The sequence below is a fragment of the Peromyscus maniculatus genome, chromosome 19 (genome assembly GCF_049852395.1).
Source record: "Peromyscus maniculatus bairdii isolate BWxNUB_F1_BW_parent chromosome 19, HU_Pman_BW_mat_3.1, whole genome shotgun sequence".
NCBI classification, from domain to species: Eukaryota; Metazoa; Chordata; class Mammalia; order Rodentia; family Cricetidae; genus Peromyscus; species Peromyscus maniculatus.
The window spans coordinates 15547598-15572404 of NC_134870.1; the positions used below are offsets into that span (position 1 = coordinate 15547598).

The window sequence follows — 24807 nt, forward strand, 5'->3', positions numbered from 1 at the left end:
GTCTAAAGTGTGTGGTGTCTGCAGCAATAGTTAAGTTCTTGGAGACAACCAAGTGGAAGAGCAATAGCCTATATTATTTGAAGAGTTTCTTGGACACCGCTAATGAACAACTCAAAATGAGATTTCCACTTTTTGCCTCAGGGTTCTTGTTAGATAGTTTGTGGTTTTTGGGGAGCATTATCACCCCAGTTGTTGTAAATTAATTTAAATTAATGTGTGTGTGTGTGTGTGTGCATGTAGTAGATGCGTATTTGTAATTAATCATAACTTAATGTTTCCCTATGTTTTTTTCAAGTAACTATAATGTTATGTATCCTTTTTCCCTCACCTCTGTATTGCCCACCTCCCCTCCCCAGTTAAAGTGCCCCACCCCATTCTTTTCATTATCGCCCTACACAGCTCCTATGTCCTACTGTCCTCCTCTCTAGGGCTCCATTTCTCCCACTACTATGGTCTCTTTACACTCCCCTGGTTTCTGCATTTAGTCCATCTAAAGATTTGGATCTGGGGTCCACAAAGAAAGAACATGCTGCATTTGTTTTTCTTGGTCTGGGTTACCTTACTCAATATAGTATTTCCTAGTTCCATCCATTTACCTGCGAATATCATGATTTTCTTTTTCTTTACACCTGAATACTATTGTCAATGTGTACCACACTTTCATTATCCAGTCATCATTTGCAGGACATTTAGGTTGTTTCTGGTTCCTAGCTATTGTGAATGGAGTAGCAATAAACATGGCTGAGCAAGTATCTGTGGAGTAAGATGTGAAGTCCTTTGTTAAATCTACTTTTGGTATTTTTGAGAATTGTCTGATTTCTATAATTGCTGTGTCAGTTTGTAGTCCTACCAACAGGTTTGAGAGTTCCCCTTTCCCTACATTTCACCAGCATTTGTTGATCTTAGAAATTCTGGCTGGGATAATATGAAATCTCAAAGTAGTTTTAATTTGCATTTATTTAATTTCTAAAGATGTTGAACACTTTGAAATCAATAGTCCTTAGTCATTTTAATAACTTCTTTTGAGAATTCTGTGCTCAGATTGATTGTCCAATTTTCAGTTGGGTTGTTTGTATTCTTGAGTACTTCTTTGAGTTCTTTGTGTATTTTGGAAATTAACTCTCTATCAGTTATATAGCTGGCAAAGATCTCTCATACTTTCTGTGCTTGTTCATTCTTATTGATTATTTACTTTGCTAGATAGAAAGAAGCTTTTTAGTTTTGTAAGGCCCTGTCTGTTGTTGGTTTTGATTCCTGTGAAAATGGGGTCCTGTTCAGAAAGTCACTTCCTACACCTATATCTTATAGGTGCTTTCTGTGTTTTCTTCTAGCAGTTTTAACAATTCAGATTTCATACTGGGATCTTTGGTCCATTTGAAGTTTATTTTTATGCAGCGTGATGTAGTGTGAAGTTTCTCCAGTCCCGCCAAGCTCCTGCAGTCCTGTGGCCACTCATAAAATAATTGCTCAGAAGCTTATATTAATTAAAACTGCTTCACCATTAACTCAGGCTTACCACTGACTAGCTCTTACACTTAAACTCAGCCCATTTCTGTTAATCTATATGTCATCATGTGTCCCATGGCTTTGCCTGTGTGCTGTTAAATGCTGCTCCCTGGATGGTGAGCTGGCGTCTCCTGACTCAGCCTTCCTCTTCCCATAATTCTCCTTGTCTGCTTATCCTGCATGTACTTCCTGCCTGTCTACTGGCAGTGTTTTATCAAACCAGTGTACAAAAGCATTATTCTATACCAAGGTGATAAGATATGGGTCTGATTTCATCCTTAGTACTGTGACTGAAAATCAATCAGTTGAAATCAAATTTTAGTCAAAAATCAATTTTGATTTTAAATTAAAAAAAGAGACTTTTCCTGAACTCCCAGTTTTGTTTGATTACTCTATAGGTTTATCACACCATCATTGTTAATGTAGTTTCCAGTAAGTTTTTAAATTGAGAGGAATATGCATGCGCTCTGGGGATCTAAAATAAGGTTCACAAGCTTGTGAATGAAATGATTTAACACCAGACCATCTCTCCAGCTCCACTCTTGTGTAACACATTTCACATGATTTCATTTATTTCAGTCTTAATTTCTTTCAGTAGTGTTTTGCAGTTGTCAGGTATTAAGGCTTATACTCCTTGTGTTGATTTTACCTGATTATATTTTATTCCCACAACTAAATTGTAAGTGGAGTTATTTTTTAATTGTATTTCGAGTTGTTCACTGCTAGGATATAATCATACAGCTGACTTTTGCAATTTTCTGTGGGAGCCTGTATTTTCTATGATCTCCTTTATTATAGTATTTTTTTTAGTGAATTTTATAATTTTTCTCCCATCCCTGTGTAGCTTCCATATTCAAATGTGAGTCGGTGATATGGTCACAGATAATTTCTTAGTTTTCTATATGAAGTTGTATAATACGAAGTAGACATGGATTCATTTCTTCCATTAGAATCTGGATACAAGTCTCTACTGCTTGATTGCCTTGGTTGTCAGCTAATACTGTGCTGAATTCTTGGTTCCTGAACATAACAGAATTCCTTCAGTTTTTCACCATTAAGTATAGTGTTTTTATGGGTTTTCAATAGATGACCTTTTTTTCTCTCATTTTTAATTTTCTTAATATTTTTAATACTTTTATATTTTTATATATATTTCAGTTTATTTTTTTTTTCTATTTCATGCACATTGGTGTTTTGCCTGCATGTATCTCTGTGTAAGGGTGTTGGATCCTCTGGAACTGGAGCTCCTGAGAGTCGTGAGCTGTCACGTGGGTACTGAGAATTGAACCTGTGTCCTCTGGAAGAACAGCCAATGCTCTTAACTGCTGAGGCATCTTTCCAGCTCCATTTTTTAATTTTAAAATTAAAATACACTTAGGAATATATCACCTTCCCCTTTCCTTTCCACCCTCAACCCCTCCCATGGACTGCCCTTGCCCTTTCTCAAGTTCATGGCTTTTTTTTCTTAAATTATTGTTTTACATATTTGTTTTTCCTTCAGTATATAAATGATTGCCTGCTGAATACGTATACTGTTACTTGTGTGTATGTGTTTCCGGGCTGACCATTTGGTATTGATAACCAGTGGGGCCTCTCTCCTTGGGAAGGCTATTTCCCCCATTCTCAGCCCTCCTTAGTTCTTATTTAGGATAGGGTTCTTTGACGTTTCCCCCTTTCTGTGTTAGTGTGTCTATTGGTATCATCTGTTTTTTTTTTCTTATTTATTGAAAGTTTTTCTAATCATTAAGTTCTTTTAGATTTTTTCAAATGCTTTTTATGTACCTAGTATAATTAATCATATACTTTTTTGTCTATGGTTCTATTAATGTGTGGTACATTACATCACTTCAGATTTAAATGTTGAACTGACTTGCATTCCTAATATAAATCAAGCTAGTCATGACATACAGTTACTTTTTTATATACCTGGATTCTGTTTGCTGGTGTCTTGCTAAGGATTTTTGAATCTATATTCATAAGAAATATGTATCTGTAGTTCTTAGAATTTTTGCAAACATTGCTTCATCTGTGATTGCCAAAGTAAGTACTATATTCTTTTAGACAGTACATTTTAAATATCTGCACAATGTTAAAAGTTATCAAAAGGAAATTAGACTCTTTCACTGGAATATCTTTTAATTTTAAAATCCATTAATTTTTTTTTTTAGCCATGCTGCTGTTTGTTTGCAAACCATGTATCCCTTTCTCTCGGGAAGTATACTGTGAAACTGCTCTTGCTCTAAAGGGAGGAATGATAAAATTATATAATAATCTCAAAAATAGGAACTGGAAATAGAAGGATAGTAACTCTGCCTAACTCTGAAGTTGAACACAGAATTGCATATGCAGTTATACAATATCATTCTGCTTGAATGTGAGCTGGTGTGTTTAGGGGTCTACAGGTCTTTCCAATTCATTTTTTTCTTTAACTTTTAAGATTATTATATAACTAAATCGTATCTCCCTGCCTTTTCCTTTCTTCAAACCCTGTGATATATCCCTCCTTGTTGTCTTTCAAATTCATGGACTCTTTTTTTTTATTGTTGTTACATGCATATGTGTGTGTGTATTCCTGCTCATTCTGTATAATGTTACTTGTATGTATGTTTTCAGGGCTGACCATTTGTTATTGAATAGCCAGTTGGTGTTCTCTTGCCTGGGGAAGAGTTTCTCCAACTCTCAGCGTTCCTTAGTTGCCTATAGTTCTTTGTGCAGGGCTGAGGCCTCACAGTCATTACCGTGTCCACGTTGGTGTGTCTATTGCTGGTGTCTCTTGTTCAGCTTAAGTGTGGGCAGTCATGTTTGATGAGACGTTATGAGTTTAGCCTCAAACATTGCTTGGAGGCACAGTCTCATGTTAGATGTACAATCCTGTGGCCCTTATCCTCTTTCTACTCCTTAGTCTACAATGTTCCCTGAGGTTTAGGTGTGGGAAGGTTTTGTAGATGTATCCATTGGGACTGGGCTCCACAACTCTGCATTTTGATTGGCTGTGATTTTCTATAATAGTCTTTGTATGTTGCAAAGAGAAGTTTGATTGATAAGGGGTAAGAACTACATTTATTTGTGTGTATAAGGGCAAATATTTAAGAGTTTACTTAGGGATTGTGCTGATTTAGTAAAATGGTGATTGTAGGTTCTCTCTCCTCCAAGATCCATGACTTCACTAGGGTAGTTGACTAGATTTCCAGTGCCAGGCATGATTTCTTTCTTGTTGAGTGAGTCTTAAGTTCAAGTAGAGAACTATTGGCTATAGCTGAAATACGTTTGCCACTGCTATATTCTTAGGGTTATCATGGCATGATGCTCGTTGATGTGGTTCATAGGCATCATAGCTGAGCAGGGCTGTTGCTTGTTTCCTTCTTTTGGAAGCTTGGCAACTTCTAGTTCCGTGAAAGCTAGTCCTCAGGTAGGAGGCTTTCAGGTCAGTTCCAGCTCAGAGGCCTCCAAACCCTGATGTCTTCAGCAATAGGGACTTAACTTCCGCCTCTGGGGGTGGGGGGCAGCCAAGGACAATAGCAATGGCCTGTATTTTGAAGGAGTCTCTTGGACAACCCTGACCAGCTACTTAAAAGGGAGATTCTCATTCCTTGTGTTAGGGTTTTTGTTAGGTAGTCTCAGCTCTTAAAGGGATCATTGTCAGCCTAGATGAGAAAATGTATTAAAACTATACATGTATATTTATACACAGACTTACATATATTATAGGGTTTTTGTTTTCTTGGTAAACAGTTAATAGTATGATTTCTTCTGACCGTTTTCAGACGTCCTTACTGCTCTTTTACCCTTCTCATTTCTTCTGTATTTATCTAGCTCATTCTTCTCTAATTAGGGACCTCCCCATCCATTTCCCTAATCAGATCACTTGTACACTGCTCTTCTTTTATTATTCCCTCTCTACCTCACCCTGGCCACGTCGCCTTTTATCGTACTAGTTTCTGCAGTTATGCCAGGATATGTTCTCACATATGAGATTTGGAGCTAGGAGCTCCAGATGCGAGAGGACATGTGATATTTTAGAGTCTGGATGACCTCATTCAATATAACTCTTCTAAGTTCCACCCATTTACCTGCAGACTTCATGACTGCATTTTTCTTTACAGAGCAATATTATTCCATTGTGTCTTTGTAACACTTTTTCATTATCCATTCTTCAGTTCAAGGACATTTAGATTGTTTCCTTTTCCTAGCTGTTGTGACTAGGGCAGCATTGAACATGGCTGCGCAAGTATCGTGGAGCATGATGTCAAGTGCTTTGGGCGTATGCCAAGGAGTGGTATAGTCATGTCATAGGCAGATGTATTTTCAGCTTTGATAATTTTCCACACTGATCTCCATACTGGCTCTACCAGTTGGTGTTTCCACCGACAGTGAGTGAGGGTTCCCTTTTCCCTGCAGCTCTCCCAGCGTTTGTTGTCAGGTGTTTATTGATCTTCGCCATTCTGACTTTAAGTTGCTAATAGGAGATGGCTCCCATTATGTTTTTTTTTTTTTTTTTTAAGTAGGCACTTAGTGCTTTGAACTTGCCTCATAACTTCCTTCATGTGTTCCAAAGGTTTGAGTTTGTTGTGCTTTCATTTTCATTCAATCCTAAAACATTTTTAATTTCCTTCTTAATTTCTATCTTGACAAATTTTCAACTCAGCAGTGAGTTATTCAGTTTTCATGAATTCGTATACTTTCTATTGTTGTTGCTATCCAGCATTTAATCCATGATAGTTATTCAGTTTTCTTATATGTGTTGAGACTCGCTTTGTGTCCAAGTGTATGGTCAATTTTGGAGAAAGATCCATGAATTGCAGAGAAGGTATATTATTTTGTGTTTGGGTGAAATGTTCTGTAAATATCTGTAGGGCCCATTTGGTTTATAACATCAATTAACTCCAGCATTTCCCTGTTTATTTTTTTGTCTGGATGACCTGTCCATTGATGAGAGTGGGTTACTGAAGTTACCAACTATCATGCTGTGAGGGTCAATATGTGATTTTAGCTGTAGTAGTTTTTCTTTTATGAACGTGTGTGTCCTTGTGTTTGGTGTATAAATGTTTAGAATTGCAGTATTCTGTTGGTGGATGTGGTGGTATTGTGTTCCCCAAAATATTGTGCACCCTAATAAATTTATCTGGGGTCAGAGACAGAACAGCCACTAGATACAAAGGCTAGAAAATGGTGGCACTCACATCTTTAATCCTAGCATTCCAGAGGCAGAAATCCTTGTGTTCAAGGATACAGCCAAGCATGGTGACTCTCGCCTTTAATCCCAAGAAGTGAGCCTTTAATCCCAGGGAGTGATGGCAGAAAGAGAAGATATATAAGGTGTGAAGACCAGGAACTAGAAGCATTTTGGCTGGTTAAGCTTTCAGGCTTCTAGCAGCAGTTCAGCTGAAAGCCATTTGAATATGAGGACACAGAGGCTTCCAGTCTGTGGAAACAAGATCCGCTGAGAAGTTGGCCAGGTGAGGAAGCTGTGGCTTGTTCTGTCTCTCTGATCTTCCAGTGTTCACCCCGATAACTGGCCTCAGGTTTGATTTTATTAATAAGAACTGTTAAGATTCCTGCTACAGATGAATATTTCCATTGATGAGTATGTAGTGTCTTTCCCGATCTCTTCTGAATAGTTTTAGCTTGAAGTCTATTTTGTCAGCTATTAAAATGGCTACCCCTGCTTGCTTCCTGGTCCATTTGCTTGAATATATTTTTCTATCCTGTCAACTCTGAGTTGATGTATGTCCTTGATGGTAAGGTGTGTTTTTTGGATAAAGGAAAAGGATAGGTCCTGTTTTTGAATCTAGTATTTTATTGGGGAAATTGAGACCCTTAATTTTGAGAATTATGAGGAGTATTTGTTGATTTCCATTATTTTGTTGTATTGTGTGTGTTTTTTTCCTCCTGATTTGCTTGTCTTATATTATTTGTTTCTTGTATTTTCTTGAGTGTGGAAGTTTTCAGGTGGAAGTTTTCCTTTTAGTGCCTTCTATAGTGCTGGGTTTGTATATACATATTGCTTAAATATATACATAAGGCTTAAATTTGGTTTTATCATGGAATGTTCTTTTCCATCTATTATGATTGAAAGTTTTGCTGGGTATAGTAGTCTGGGCTGGCATCTTTGGTCTCTTAGAGTTTGTAGAACATCTGTCTAGGCCCTTCTGGCTTTTAGAGTCTCCATTGAGAAGTCAGGTGTTATTCTAATAGGTCTAGTTTTATAAATTACTTGGTTTTTCCTCTTGTGCTTTTAATGTTCTGTCTTTGTATGTTTAGTGTTTTGATTACTATGTGTTGTTGGGAATTTCTTTTCTGGTCCAGTCTATTTGGTGTGCTGTATACTTGTACATTAATAGACATCTCTTCTTTTAGGTTAGGGAAATTTTCTTCTGTGATTTTGTTGAAAATATTTTTCTATACCTTTGAAATGGGTTTCCTCTTCTTCCTCTATTCCTATCATTTGTAGATTTGGTCTTTTCACCGTGTCCCAGATTTCCTGCATATTCTGTGCCTGGATTATTTTAGATTTAACATATTATTTGACTGAAATATCCATTTGTTCTACTTTATCTTCCATGCTTGAAAGGCTCTTTTTATTGTCTTGCACTCTGTCACTAAGGTTTTTGTTTGACTTCCTAATTTTTCGTTTTCAGTTAGTCTCGGCTTGGATTTTCTTTAGTGATTGTATTTCTATTTTCACGTCTTGAGCTGTTGTTTTCACAGACTTCATTATGGGATTTCTTTATATTCTCTTTATGGTTCTTGAACATATTCATAATTGCTGTCTTGAAGTTTTTGTCTTATATTTCAGCTATATTGCGTTTCTCTGGGCCTACTGTAGTACACTTACTGGATTCTTTCTGCTGGAGGCATGGTCTTAGCTCTTGATGTTTGTCATTTTGCACTGGTGTCTAGACATCTGGGGTTTGGACTAGGTATTTGTCTTAGTTACTAATGCTATGATGAAACATCATGACCAAAGCAACTTGGGGAGGAAAGGATTTATCTAGCTAACACTTCCACATCATTATTCGTCATCGAAGAAAGTCAGGACAGGAACTCAAACAGGGCAGGACCTGTTGCAGAAGCTATAGAGTCGTGATGCTTCTTGGCTTGCTTATCACGGCTTGCTCAGCCTGCTTTCTTACAGAACCCCATGACCACTACTCCAAGGAAGGCACTGCTCACAGTGGACTGAGCCCTCTGCCATCAACCACTAAATAAGAAAATGCCCTATACCTGAATCTTATGGAAGCATTTTCTCAATTGAGGTTCCCTCCTTTCAGATAAATCTAGCTTATGTCAAGTTGACGTAATACTTGCCAGCATAGTGTTGATATATATTTTGTCTTTGTTAGGTGGCTATTCCTTTCTTTGCTTTCTGTTGCTCCCTCTTGATCTTAGGAAAGTATGGTGGCAGTGTGTTGCCTGGTAGAAAGTGCCCCTGCGGGTTGGTGGGTGGTGAAGAGGCATGGATGTGGCTAGATGGAAAGGCTGAGAGCGGCTTCCCAAGGACAAATGGGGCTGTCCACACCACGAGGGGGCTCCTAGGGAGTTGGACGTGTGGTCGGAAAAGGGGCTTCTGTTAGTAGGTGCAGCAAGGTAGAGAATAATCTGGAAAGACAGGGATGAGATGTCCAGGGTGATCCTGAGTCTGAACCTGGAGTTGGAGTTGAATGGAGTTGAGGTGACAGGAGGGGGCTGTAAGCGGGTTGCTACTGGGCTGAGGATGGAAATGGAGAGGTTGTAATGGAGAACAGGAAGGATGGCATGAATACCTGGCCTGACTCCCTGCCCGGTGTAGTCACTGGTTTTCCCAGGTTAAAAGTGTTTCTGGGTATTGGGGACTGACATTAAGAGATGAGGATGAATTAGAAGAGAAGACTTGAAGGGGTCCACAGGAAAAAGAAAAGCTGGGTCCACACCAGTGTTCTTGGAGTCTCCAGGGAATTGAGATAGGTTGGAAGGACAGGCCTGTGCAAGCAGGCCACTACAGAGCTGGGGGTGAGACTGGAGAGACTGTAGTAGAGGACAAGAGGAGAGTGAGAATCACCTAGCCGACTCTAGATCCAATGCGGCCACCGAGGGTCCTAGGTAGAGAGTACTTCTAGGTATTGGTGGCTGACACAAGGAATGGGAATGGATTTGAATGGAGGGCCAAGAGGGTCCACAGGAAGGAGAAAGCTTGGTCTACCACAAGTTTTGGCACAGTCTCCAGGGAACAGAGATAGTGTCTCAAGTTCACTCTTGTCAATATGATTTATTTAATTCCTAATCTTACCTTCCTTCTGTGAAGAGAAACCATGACCTAGGCAACTTTTGGAAGAGAAAACATTTAATTGGGACTTGTTTGCAGTTTCAGAGGTTTAGTCCATTATCATCATGGCAGAAGCATGGCAGCACACATGGCACCTGAGCAGTAGCTGGGAATTACATTCTGATCCACAGTCAGAGAGAGTGAGACAGAGATTCAGCCTGGTGTAGGCTTTTGAAACCTCAAAATCCACCCCCAGTGACACACTTCCTCCAACAAGGCTGCACCTACCCCAGCAATGCCACACTTCCTAATTCTTCTCAAATAGTTCCATTTCCTGATGACTGAGCATTCAAATAGATGAGCCTGTGGGAGCCATTCTTTTCCAGACCACCACAGAGGGCTTTTGATATTAAAACATATAATATTATCGTATAGAGAAACATAAAATATGCAATAATATGTAAAGTAAAATAGAAGACTTCAAGAGAAATCCATTCCTTCGGGCACCACCATTAGTCCTGTCGCTTAACTCTAAAGGTCTTTTCATGTTGAGTCAGAGGACAGTTTGTGGATATTTGGAGGACAGCCTCTGAAGAGTCCGTAGATGACGACAGTGGTAAAGTTTTTTTGCATAAGCCGTTGTTGTCCTTCCGAAGAATTAACAAGCCAGCACTGGACATGCACTCTGCCAGAGTTTCTGTCCTCTTCATGGTGCCAGTCCAGCTGTTCCCTCCATTTAGATTATTGCTCTGTTGACTAACCTATGGCCTACTCTAAGTGACACAGAGGCTGAGCTCTTCTGTTGTTACTTTGTGGTCTGACACTGCTTCAGTTAGAAATGTAGACCATGATTCTAACTGTTTCCTTCTTGTAGGTATCTTTTAAAATGTGGAGCATAAATGTTGCAAAGTTGAAGACTTTCGTGGGAGAGTAAATTAAAAACAGAACTCCCTAAGAATCCCGTGTCAGAAGTGTCGTTTGGGTGAGCTGAAGCTGTAGGCATGTGGCTTTCTCCTGATGGACTTTTCATTTTCCTTCCTTTTTTGGCCTTTCTTTCAGGATCAGTGAAGAAAAGGAAGTGACAGAGGAGCGCCTGAAGAGCGAGCAGGAGTCCTTTGAGAAGAAGATTCGGCAGTTGGAAGAACAGAATGAACTGATCATCAGAGAAAGGGAAGATATCCTTTAAAAGTCTCTTTCATTTTATGTACAGCAAGTTCGACTCTTGTGTAAAGAAATTGTAAACTCCAGAGAAATAATTGTTCTAATTTATAACAGGGAATAAATCTGCATGTGCTGCCATTTCTAGGCAATCAGAAAGACACTTAGCAGCATGTGCTGGTGCTGCCTTTGTGCTTGATAAGGCCACCCAGCTGTTCTGCTGCTGTTATTACTCTGTGCAGCACAGATTTGTCAACCAAAACAGACAATGAGAAATTGGGGCATTACCACAAAATGTTGGGTCTTCATTAAATTCTGCCCCACTGCTATAGTGGAGGCTTAACTTCCTCATATTTAGATTTCTTCCTAGGTAAAGTTTAAAGAAATCCTATTCTGTTATGAACACTAGAATAAAAAAAAAATCTAGAAACCAGAACAACAGCTTATAGAATATATAGTTGTTGTTGTTGTTGATAAATGCTTACACCATAGCATAAAACCAACAAGCAATGTCATGAAGCAGAAAGCTTTGCAATTTAAAGTTAGAAGTGTTTGGGTGCATGCACTGGTATAAGCGCGCGCGCGCGTGTGTGTGTGTGTGTGTGTGTGTGTGTGTGTGTGTGTGTGTGTGTGTTTGTGTGTACCCATATACATAGTGCATTGTTTGTATAAAAATAAACACATTTTTTTTAAAGATTTGCTTTCTGTTTAAATTATATGTATGTGTGGGGCTTTGTGTGTGTGTGGAGACATGTGCCCAAGGAGGCCAGAGAAAGGATCCCTAGAACTACAGTTAAGGATGGCTGTTAGCTACTCCATATTGGTGCTAAGTACCTTTGGAAGGGCAGTAAGCACTCTTAACCACTGAATCCTATCTCAAGCCCCAGTACAAACATATTTAAATTTAAAGGTTTTACTTAGGGAAATGGGAATTAAAATAACCATACTTATGGTCTTTTCTCTTTGCCAGATAGAATTACATAATGACATAGATCCACGAGAGAAGCAGCTGTTCCTAAACAGAGAGTGATGGATCTGCCAGCAAAAGCAGTGTGTGAATGCTTGAAAGAACCATTGTCTTTATTGGCAGTATCATTACTAACTTGATGGTTATTATTTCAAAGGTTCTGCAAGTGACAGACATACTCCTATATTGACAATAGTAATGCATTTGAAAATATTAGAGAACTCTAATTATAAAGATAAATTAACTGACTTGAAAAATCACAAAACTGTAACTATAAAAAATGAGTTCTGAACTTTTTTTCACATAGTGGAAGCATATGATAGAAAATTAATAGTTAGGATTTTTACATTTGATTTGTTGAGTAGAACATTAATAAAGCTTATTGACTCCACAATAGTAAAGGTTTTAGCTTTTTCCATTCTCTTTCTCTGTATGTGTTTCTCTCTCTGACTCTATCTCTGTCTCTCTCTGCTTCTTTACTTATGTGTCTGTCTATCTCTGTCACTCTCTTTCTGTGACTCTTTCTTTGTCCCTCTCTGATTCTGTCTCTGTCTATCTGTCTGACTCCATTCCTCCATGGATAATCATCTTGGGCCCCTTTTGGCTTGTATTGACTTCATTCTTCCAAGAATGTCAGCCCTCAGGGCAGAGACCATGTTCTGCTGCTTTTCTCTCCATGTCAGAGAAATGCTGTTTATGGAAAATTCATAACACACTTTGGATAGCACTTTCCATAACTAGTGGTTTAGAAATCCAATGACATTTCCATTTAAGGGTTTATTTTTCACATAATAAGAACTGGAGAGAGATGACCTCTGGCACTGAGTTGTGGGTTAAAAGTTACCAGTGTTGGCAGCTCTACACTTCTAGCTCCTAATGGCTGCTCCAGTCCAACGGAACACATATGGCAGGAAGAAAAGGGACTGGAGGTCTTGGCAACTGTTATTCCTCTCCATTGAAAAAGAAAATAAAAGAACTTTCTCAGGTGTCCTCCCGTGTTTCACCTGATAGTCTTTTATGATGTTATTGATATTATGTGGCTTTGCTGCCACACGAAAGAGGCCGAGAAGGTTAAGTACACAGCTTGTCTGACTTGGATAGTATTGCAAGCAGTGAGGGAGAAGGAGACTGAAGTTAGCATCCAACTCTGCTAGCAAAAGTAGGGGATGTAGAACTCACTTTTTCTATGGAAACAAAGAAGAAATATTTTGACCTTCTTGGGACAGAAAAATGTACAGTGTCCAGTGGCATCAGGGTAAGTTGAGGAAAGAACGTAGGAAAGATCAGTATTAGAATACTTGAAAGGTTGGGCAGCCAGAGTAAGTCCTTGATTATATAGTGTTATACTTAGGAAACTTATGTAGCTTTCCAGGAAGGTAGCACGTGATTTCAGTGGGCGATGACATTAGTACTCTGTGAAGAATGGTGTTTTCAATGCTGAAGCTATACAAACTCATCATGCCCATGAATGGTCTCTTCTGGAAAGCAAAGTGTTAAGATAGCCCAAGTCTATTGGAGTGGCACAGTATTTAATGTTTCCTCCAGGACTTAGTTCAAGACTCAACACATTATTTCACTAGCCTAAATCCAGAGTGATAGCAACTAAACCCACCGGTGTCCCCTTTGCCTTGTCTGTGGTTACTTTGTGCTCTAACTTCCACAAGTAGTTGCAACCAAGACCCTGGGATTCCCTTCGCCTAAAATACTCATTATCTAGCCCTCTACAGAGGAAGGGAAGGACATACACTTAGAGCTCTTTGATACACCGTATGTAGGAAGTTGGTGTAAGCATTTATTTTGAATTGTGAATGAGGACTGAAGTAAATGCTGGGTATTAGCAACAATTAAAATGGATTAGTTGATGTAATCCCTTTAAGACATTTTAAATCACAAATGATAGGTCATGTTTATAGAAGTTTATTGTCAAAAAGGGAGAAAGAAATGATACAAACAATGATACTCAGGATTTTTGTTACAAGTATAATTGCACAGGTACAAATCTCTTTAATAGAATAAACCTGTCAGAGGTTAATACAGATGATTTTACAGTACATAAAACCCTATAAAACTTTGAAACATAAAATGAGCTTGTAATTTAAAACAATATAATTTTAACTACAAATACATTTACCTATCACACATGAATGGTTCGGACTTTTTCAGCTACATGAAGTCAGATAATCTCAGTTCATTTTAAAGTTCATTTCTGTATGAGGCACTCTACCAACAAATTGTAGTTTGGTGCACTTTTAAGGTATGATATACCAAATTAGTTTTTTTTTTAAGGGATAATAGCTGATTAACTCTACAGACTAATTGCTTAGTGGAAAAGAAAGTTATTTTATATGTTTGCATAAGGATAGAGCATGAAATAGTTATATATATATATATATTTTATTATACTTATATTATTATTATATAATAAAATACATATATATTTTATTAAAACAAAAATTATTGATAATTTTCAGTCTTTGAACAAGGAAATACTCTTCTTTAAGACCTTAGCAGTATAAATAAATATGCTATTGTTTTTTAATTTGTTTTATTTTTTTGGTTTTTCGAGACAGGGTTTCTCTGTGTAGTTTTGCACCTTTCCTGGAACTCACTTGGTAGCCCAGGCTGGCCTTGAACTCACAAAGATCCACTTGCCTCTTGCCTCCTGAGTGCAGGGATTAAAGGCATGAGCCACCATTGCCCGGCAAATATGCTATTTTTGATGCCACATGGTCTCTTGAACCTTGTGGAACTTTGCCTGCCTGAGAGTTTGTGAAAGAAGAGAGAATCTGACTCTTAAAGAGAAATTTGAGCTGGGCGGTGGTGGCGCATGCCTTTAATCCCAGCACTCGGGAGGCAGAGCCAAGCGAATCTTTGTGAGTTCGAGTCCAGCCTGGTCTACAAAGTGAGATCCAGGACAGGCTCCAAAGCTACACAGAGAAACCCTGTCTCGAAAAAAAGAAAAAAAAAAAAGAGAGAGAGAGAAATTTGACCAACAACTTTAATTCTGAAACATGTAGGCATGTGAATATTGTAAGTTGCAGTGGGTGTATTCATTAGAAATGTTCATTCATATTTGAACTTGTATTTCTCGAGAATGACTCAGATTGACAGTATTAGTAACAGCTTGTAGAAGGGAAGTGAAGTTTGATATCTGGTAGCATCACTGTGAACTGAACTGTGAAGGAAAATGTCTGAAGCACAGTGCATGTTAGAGTAAAAACATTCTTGTTTTCATTGATTATGTGAGAAGGTGACTGAATGATACTCTGTCACCATCCCCTACCCTGTGTATGTACTACATACATGCACACATGTATGTGGTGCATTTGTCCATGCAGATATGCTCATGTATGTGAAGGCAACACAGGCGGAGGTCCGGTGTTTTAGTTAAGTCCTGTCCACCTTCATTTTTGACACAGAGTCTTTTATTGGATCCAGAGCTAGATTTGGCTAGACAAACTGGCCAGTGAGCTCAGGAATCTGCTTTCTCCACTACCCACCACTGGGATTATGGTGCATGCTGTTGACAAGCGGGCTGGAGATCTGAACTCGGGTTGTGATGCCTGCTCAGTAAACACTTTACACACTGAGCCATTTCCCCAGCACCTGTCCCCACCAGTTATAAAACTGGAAATTGAATTCAGCACTGCAGCACATGCTGTGCCACTGAGCCATATCTCCCCCCTGAAAAGTTACTCCTTTTTTATTCTGTTTGTATCTAATCCTCCTTTTGTATCTAGAATGCCTCCTTTGCAGGCTTGTTGGAATTTGAAAGGTTCTGTGGTAGGCACTGACTAAAAGATAGCATTTCTCTTGTGAGCATGAGGGAGGGGATGATTATTCACTCTGCTTTCCATTCCTGTGCCCTCTTTCACTAGGATACGAATGGTTTTTATTATATTATACAAGTGCTTGGGTGGCTTCTAAGCTTTGTGGAAGGGAGCTTAACTTGTGTCTGTTGGTTGCTCACTGAAGGAAACCAAGAATTTTTTGTTGCTAGTGTTTTTGTTTGGGGAGAGTGTGTTTGTTGTTTGGGCGTCTTTTTGCATTGCTGGGTCAGAAACCAAGCCTTTCCCCTCTGTTTTTTAAAACTTATTCTCTTAAGTTTCAGACATGCATATAATTTATTTTGCTCATATTCATTTCCTCATTCCCTTCAATTTCCCCCATGCTCCAGGATACATCTTGCTTCCAACTTGATGCTCTTTGTGTGTGAGTATGTGTTTGTGGGGTATGTTGAATCTGTTTAGTGCTGTCCATGTACACATGGGTGTGTGGTCCTCCACGGAGATATAGACAACAGTGACCATCCCCTAAAGAAAAGTGCCTCCCCCCCCAGCAGTCTTCAGTTGCCAATAACTTCAAAAGTGGGGCCTTGGGAGCTCTTCCCCGCTCCATGGTGGAGTCCTTCTCTTTCCATGATGGAGTTTTAACTGGCTTATGCAGGTTTTGTGAGGGTAACCACGGCTCCTGTTAGTTCATCTGCACAGCAGCCATGTCCTGTCCAGGGAACAGCATTTCAGAGCACTCCTCTTTATCCGTATGCTCTTACGCTTTCCCCACCCACTCTTCCACTGTGATCCCTGAGCCTTGAGTGTGGGAGTTAATGCATAGCTGAGAACTCACTGTCCCTTATTTTTAGTTATTTGAACAGCTGTGAGCACTCACATCAAGTGGCTCACGACCGCCTGTAACTCCAGTTTCAGGGGATCTGACGCCCTCTTCTGGCCTCTGTGGGCCCTGCACATACACGCAAAGACACATATGCATAGAAATAAACAAAATGAATCTTTAAAGAAAATTACTATAGGCACTGTGTTGCTTGAGACTATTTTGTTTGCTGCATGATGCTTTGTGAATCTGTTAGGTTTTGAGACATAATGTTATTGTATGCTGTCATAGAACATCATTATAAGTCCAAATTAACAGACAGAATAATTCTTTCCTTGGGAAACAATCCAACTTCAGGGGAAAAACTGGTTACTTTTGTTGTTCTCTAAGCCATTCACTGTCTAGAAGATTATTTATTGGGGCTAGGCATATAGCTCAGTGTCAGAGTGCTTGTCTAGTTTATACAAGCTCCTAGATTCAATCTCCAACGCAAGTAGATAAATAAGATTATTTTCTCTTAAAAAATATTTAGCTACTAATGCTAACAAAGGCCGGCGGGAACTGATAGCAAATATTTGTAGAGAAGAACATAATTCTATTAATTTAACCGTATACTTCATTTCGTATCAGTTGACCCATATTAGATAAGTTACTATTTGATAGAAGGCTATCTATACCCTTGGTTTTTCTGGAACTAATTCAGAAAATAATGAAAAGTACTCCTAGGTTACCCTGTTCATCTGTGTATGCACTTTCCCTATGAGAGAGTTCTTGAGGCTGCCATATGGATAATAAATTCATTGCTTGGTAGCTGCACATTTAATCCCATCACAGAAATAAAAAAAAAATTATAAGTAGCAAATAGAGCTGCAGCAAAAATATTGAAATTAAGAAAAGAGGTGACAGGAAAACTTTCAAAAACACATAAAAACTGAGGATGACTACTTGTGGAACTCTGTCCACCTGGATATCATATATAGACTTTGGTATTAAAGGAAGCAATTACATAACAGGGCTCATGATGTTAGGCCTCAAGACAGCCCTGTGTTATCGTCTGTTCTTTTTAGCACTTCTACCGCTAAACCTCTTATGTTTGCACGTTCCTGTCATGAACACAACACTTTCTCACACTTTTTCTTGTTGTGACAACCCGATGAGTTAGGTGAGGCAGATTCTCCAGGTCTCCATGAGAGATAACTGAAACAGCTTGTCGCAGAGCCAAAAGTGAACTCTGACCCTAAGTGGCCCTCTCTCCCAGTCTGCTAACTTCTTTTCCCACTGGTGAAGCACAGAGTAACCCGCTGCTGGGTCAGCTGCTTTCTATTGAAGCGGAACTTGATAACACGTATAATCGATATCTCCAGTGGTTTGTGCCTGAAGCGCACGTAAAGGAAGCTGTGTTGTATGGATTCTTGTTTTGACTGGAGTCTTTTCTGTGCACTCTGTGACACAACTGAGCCCATCGTCCTTTCCAGCGTCCTCACTGCATCCCTGAGGATTGTAGTGTTCTTGTGTCTGTTTCTACTATCTAGCTGGTCGACTTTGAGACTGTTCCATCACTCTTGCCAAACTAACCTTTCTTAAGAACTAGTTTTGTTACATCACTTGCCTTTTAATACCATTCTATAGCTTTATTTGGTTTAAAATATCAATTTTGTTTCCAGTACTGGTGATCCAACCCAGAGCCTCAAATGCTGGACCACTGAGTTGTATCCCCAGGCTCATTTTAAAAACAAATTTAAAACATTATATAGCTAAGCTTTCCCATTCAGGCTTTACATTCAGCCTCTAATCCAGGCAGGCTTTGAACTTGTAATCTGCGTGCCTCAGCCTATTGATTATTTGGCCCAGCTTCAAATGGGCCCTGATTTTGACATTCAAGTCTGGGCCTTACTAGTGTTAAATGACGGGTCACCATCCCTTTGATGACCCCTTAGGTGGTTCCTACAGAATACCTAGGAAAGAGTGTTTGATGTCCCTCCACTTACTACAATTTTCTTCTATTTCTCTAGCATTGGTCCTTTGATCAGTTTTCTAGATATCTTGATAGTTTTTCCAGATATCTTTAAAACATCATTCTGAGTAAGTTGTATTTACAATATTTGGGTCTGAAGCAATTTACAATGGTGCTGTCTGCCCTAATTTATGTGTCTTCCTGTTCTTTAGACAGCTATGGTACACTTAGAATGGTTCTTGCTTCCGTTTTTTTCTCATCTTTTAAATGACATTTATTTATGTGCATGCATGAGTGTGTGTGTGCACGTGTGCATGTGCATATGTGTGCACAATAGTACACATGTGGAAGCCTAAGGACAACTGGCAGGATCAGATCTCTTCTTTTATTATGTGGCCCCAGGGATGGAACTCAGGTGGTCAGGTTTGGTAGCAAGTTCCTTTATTCCCTAAGCTATCCTACTGAATGGAGAACCTGGAGCCATCTTGACTTTTTACTTTGTCTTTTTTGTACCAGTATGACTTTAAAGAAGTGGAACAAGCCGGGCGGTGGTGGCGCACGCCTTTAATCCCAGCACTCGGGAGGCAGAGCCAGGCGGATCTCTGTGAGTTCGAGGCCAGCCTGGGCTACCAAGTGAGTTCCAGGAAAAGGCGAAAAGCTACACAGAGAAACCCTGTCTCGAAAAACCAAAAAAAAAAAAAAAAAAAAAAAAAAAGAAGTGGAACAAATGAGTGTTACAATGGCGTTTTAGGAAGAGTGCAGTTTGCAACAGTAAGAATGCTTGAGTAAGAGTGAAAAAGTGAAGACTGTGAGGAGGAGACAGTTTTTAGCTAAAGGGGTTGAACCTCTATTTATTTGGAGGAATGCTTTTTGGGTTTTTTTTTTCTTTAATTTTAGCCCTTCCCCCGCTGTTCTGGCTTTACAAGTTCATTATTATTTGTTGTACACTAAACTGTGTCTGTTCTAAACTTATACATTGAGGCTTTAATCCCTGGTGTGACTATAGCTGAAGACAGGGTCTCTAGGAGACCTTAAGATTAAATGAGGCAGGTCACAGTGGTGGGTAGGCCCTGATCATGTAGAGCTTGAGATCTCAACTTGCCTTCCCACCAATGTAGAGGGCATAGCCAGAAGACAGCTCAAAAGACAGCACATAAGAAACCCAACCTGGATGCAAGAATGTCTGGTCCAGAACTGTGAGAAAATCAGTTGTCGCTTAAGCTGCCTCGTCTCTCAGACTTGGCTGTGGAAGTCTGAGTGAAGTAGGAAAGTATTTATAAAAGGAACTCCATTCTCTGGTAGTTTGTTTCAGTATAAGGTAAAAGAGCCATTTAGTGTATTTGTTAAAAAGGTGTACTTCTAAACTTTATTATGCTTCCAGGTATCATTCTCCATCATATTCTGTATCTTGACTCCCCTGCTTAGGTAACAATACATTTTTGGACATAATTTTTTTACTATTGCTGTAAGCATTACAGCTCAGATGTAAAGGTAACCTGGCAAGGAGCCAAGGAATATCACAAAGTCACAACAAACAACAAACCTCACACAAGAGATTTATTAGGAGGGAAAAAACCAGGAGGGTAGCTGCCTCTGCTCAGGAGAGAAATAGCAGAGAACTGAGCAGAAGGCAGGGCTTATATAGAGTTTCTTGGGGAGGGGAGTAGGGCTTTTCAGGGTGACGCTTTCCAGGGTAGAGATTGGTAGGATTTCGTGTCCAGATATTGGGCTTTTTACTCTATAGGGTGGGGACAGGGTCCAGCAGTTAGAATGTTCTGTTGGTGGAACCTGGCAATTGGAGGTCCTTGGGTGAGGGGCTTACAATTGAATAGTATTATTCTAGGTGTGCTTTTAGGCATTTCTCTGGCTTATTGCCTGGGATCCTTTTAATATTTGTGACATACTCATTTTATAATAAATCAGTAGTTTTGTTTTCTGGGCTTGGTTCTGCTTTCTTTTAATGGCTGAAAAGCTCCAGATACAAGTTCTTAGCACTTGACTCTAGAGAACAGTTTCTTTATTGCTTTACAGTGAGAGAAACTGAAATTATAGTTACCATTGGTAATATTGCTGTAGAGTTTATATGGCCCTGTTGGTTAGGATGGCCATTCCTTTTCAATGTTCATATATAAATACAGTAAAGTGAACGTAAAACAAAACTTAGCATATGTGTATTGTATATTATATATAATTATATATATATTACTGTGTAGTATTATGTATTATATAGTTATATATATTTATGCAAATTTCTACACCTTTTTAAAAATGATAGTTCTGAGTATATTGTAGCAAATCTATATAGGGTCATATAAAATTACTTAGTTCCAACAATTCTTGCATGAGTAAACAGACTTTCAGTGAATCAGTTTCACAATACTTATTGTTCATAAAGTTCATTATTCTGTTTAGCCTTTCATGTTACCTTTCATAAAGGGTTATTCTGACATACCTCTTCAGCTATGTCCATTCATTTGTCATACCACAGTTTGTAATGATTTTAAATTTGAAGAATATAATGAATGACTGTGTTATTAATCAAGATGAACTTTTTCTTTATATTCTTAACCTTGGGTGGCCTTCACAATACAGATGGTAGTACTTTCACTTCAGTTATAGACTTTCACAGTCACCTTTGATTTTTAAAACTTATACCCAATGTTCAGCATTTAGGAGGTCTTTACTTTTTCACAAGTCTGAGTATAGTTATGGCATAGTCATGAAGTGATTTTGAGTTAGTAGAATATGTGAACTATGTCTTACTACTGATAAAAAGGTAAGACTATCATGGCTTTCCTCCAGTGTATTATCTTTTCCTAATATAGGTTAACATTAATATTATCAGATGTGTTTGGGGCCATAAGTTCTTCACTGTTTTGAGCTTTCCAGATTTTAGCCTATTTGCACAGATTATCACTTAGTTGTAGATGGCTAGTCTAAAACCTGAAGTGAGTTCTCACAACGACTGCCATGCTTGAAAGGCTTCAGAGCTGACTTAGCACTTGTCAGTCTGTGGAGAAATTCTGGATACTGAGCTCCTTGTTTTTCTTAAATCTTCCTCAGGCATGTGCAGAGCAGAGGTAAGGAGAGAACGAGCCTTCTGTTGAATAGTCTCAGAAAGTAGAGCAGTCCAAGAGTCACTCGCTATTGTTGTCTCATGAATTTCTAGAATTTAAAGATAGATGAGAGAGAGAGAGAGAGAGAGAGAGAGAGAGAGAGAGAGAGAGAGAGAGAGAGAGAGAGAGAGAGAGGAGAGAGAGAGAGAGAGAGAGAGAGAGGAGAGAGAGAGAGAGAGAGAGAGAGAGAGAGAGAGAGAGAGAGAGAGAGAAGAAACTACAGGAACTGAGATTAGAAATAGTAATTTCCCTCACAAGAAGCTTACATTCCAGAGAGACAAGCAATAAAGGGAACCTATGACATGGTGACAAAAGAGAATAGTCATTAATTAAGTGCAGAGAAAAAGCTCTCTGATGTCTACCTGTGTCTCACAGGAATCGCTCCAAGCCATCAGTGTGTCAAGCTGAAAGGATCGAAGGGCTGGTTTAAGTTGAGAGGCAGCTAGTAAGAGGAGGTTTTAACATGGTGGCATGCAGTGCTTAGGATGGATATCCACCATGTCATCACTTGAGATGGCAGAAAACTGATTTTACATGTTCCTAAAGCAGCCTTTTTTTCCTAATTAAATAAAAATTATGTGAAGATTATTGTTTGTAAACCATTATTAAGGTAGGAATGGGATATCTCAGCTATGATATATCCCATTAATGTGTGATATAACAGGAAGCTCTGTAGCATTTGAGAAAGAAGACCTGTGTTATATGCTTTACAGCTTAGTCATATGGCTTTGGATAAAGCAGCCTCTGTAAATCTTAACTTTATTGGATATAGTGTGTAAGTAGTATCTGAACAATTTTCCAAAAAAGATGGCCAAATGAAATAATATGTAACTTTTCCTACCAAATGTTTTACTTGTAAAATATTTTCAAGAAAGTTCACAACATGTACAATGATGTGAAGATAGGTTTAATAAGGTCTTGCAGATATTCTGTTGTGTAGAAGTTATTTTCTGTTAGATTTTTTCCCTTTAAAGTTATCATCCAAACAATAAATTTCATATAACTTTTGAGGAGATGGTACAAGTTTTAAAGGAAAACATGTTTTAATACTGTGAGAAAGCATCCCTTTAATTTTTAAGTAGTTGTAAAGAAGTCACTGGCAAGAGAAGTTGGCTAGGAACTGCTGGAGAGTCTCAGCATCACAGGCTTCTCTGAGGAGGCACAAAGCAATCTCAGAAAGCTGCAGTAGCTGAAAAGTGCCACGTCTGGGGTTGAACCTACACTGAGGGTTTCCTCACTGTGTCAGGATCTGGCTTCCTTGAACATAACAAGTATGCCAGAAAGAGGAATCGAAATGATGTGTGTATTTAATCCACATAGAAGACAGTCTGGTACGAGCATTCTAGAGTCATAACTCCTAATATCATTTCTGCCATCACCTGGTGATAGGTATAAATCACAACAAAAGTTTCTCTAATCAATAAGCCTAAGAGCTGAAAGTACAAACAATTGAATTCATGTGAGAGCTAGACTTTTTAAATAAACTCCTACTCAGTTTATATAGTAAGAGTGTGTCTGAGATCTAACAACTGTATTTTACATTTATTAGTTTCTGAACGGTTTTGTTTTCCTAACTGCTAGAGAAAGATGAAGGGTCAGTTAAACTACATTTACAGAAACAGAATAAAGTACAATAGTTGACAGGAGCGTGAGAGCAAAGACGTTTCTGTTTTTTGAATTCTCGCTCTGTCAGCATTTCTGTACTCTTAAGATCCAGCTAAACCAGAATTTTAAAAACTGGGAAGTTTCCAGTTCCTTATTATCTTATGCTAAATATTTAACATATTATAAGGATGTCCAGCTTGTTGCCAAGAATGAAGTGTAAGGCGGTTTATTCTTAAAAATCCAATCTTCTGGTTGCACAGTATTCACTGAAACATAATGTAGAACCAAGTGGGAGTTATCTGTTAAAACAGACAGTGTCTTGGAACGAAGCCATCTATTGTTCACACTGTTAAAATTGCCACCATATATTTTTATTTCTTAAGACTCCCTCTAAAAAAAGGACCAGAGCCGTGTGTTAAAAATGTATTAATAAAGGTTTTACAAATGTAATTCAAATATTAAAATCCTCCCATTGATGTTGAAATGGTCAACCTTGTGAAATATTAAGAATTTTGCAGAAGTGTTCTGTCATCCTAACAAAATGCCCTAGGGTGACAGTGTTAGGAGTATTGTTTTAGCAATAAAGATTATCATGTGGATATGTTCCCTAGAAGGCCCCATGGTGGTAATACCCCTAGATTTTGTCTTTAAAGAAAACTGCTGAGAGGCAATAATTTTTTTTGTATGTGTCCCATTTTCATTAATGCATGGTAATTGATGGAGTTGCAGTGACTCGTAGCAGTAATGAGTTCTAAACATAATAACGCACTCTTTTCTAATAAGTGAGCACTGCTGGGGTTTAAAAGCATACTAAATCAGTTGCTTTAGTATGAATTTATTAGTTTTTTTCAGCATTAGCTTTAATAGTAGTTATTTACATAAGCGTACATCCCATTAACCGCCATCAGGGCTGGAAAACATGCTGAACTGTTCATATTTTCATATAATTATTGAACATAATGGTTTCATTTGCATTTCTAAACAGTGATGTTTCTGTCAGCCTTGGAAATAGTGTCTTTACGCAGTCCCTATTTCACATCCACTTATTTGACATCGTTAAATTTTATGCTAATGTGCTTCCCTAGAATATCATCAGTAGGACAGATGCTTGTGCTTTAATATACAAATCAGGCATGCTCTCCATCCTCCCAAATTGCAGGAGAAATTTTTAAAAATCTGCACTTTTTGATATAGAGTCCATCTCTATATAAATATGTTTATGAAATAAAACTTTTAGGGTTAAATGTTATAATCTGGTTGTCTCTTCAGAATGCTTTATTGTAAAGCTATCTACCTGACTGGGTTAGTTCTGTTGTCTTGCACGAGGAGGTAAGTCTTAATAAAGATACTGGGGCTTATGAATATGTAGACTATTCTGCTTCTGAAATGTTGACTAGAGATGTAGGTTTTTCCACTCTTTTGAATACTGCAGGTCACAGTGTTAACTGTTCAAGTGTTCTCTTGGCCTTTGTTCCTTTAATCTCTTAACCTGAGTTGGAAGCTTGCTGGCGGAAGCCTTTATGTTAATACTCTTGGACATCTTAGCCTTGAGTGTGAGAGTGTCAGTCATTTGGTAGGAAAAAGTGTCCGGGAAGTAGTAGAGTACAGAACGGTGCTTTGTGGACAGATTCCTTGCCAGTTGGTTATC

At 38.6% G+C, this 24807-nt stretch overlaps 1 protein-coding gene across 10 annotated transcripts in view; it reads left to right on the forward strand.

Moving 5' to 3' along the window:
* Window positions 1-24807, forward strand: part of Kiaa1328 (KIAA1328 ortholog) — a 284005-nt gene that overhangs the window by 43237 nt on the left and 215961 nt on the right. For all 10 annotated transcript variants that reach the window (XM_042263680.2, XM_042263679.2, XM_076554846.1 and 7 more), the window contains one exon: window positions 10808-10923. In XM_042263680.2, coding sequence (XP_042119614.2) covers window positions 10808-10923 — 116 coding nt within the window. The remainder of the gene's footprint in view (window positions 1-10807; window positions 10924-24807) is intronic.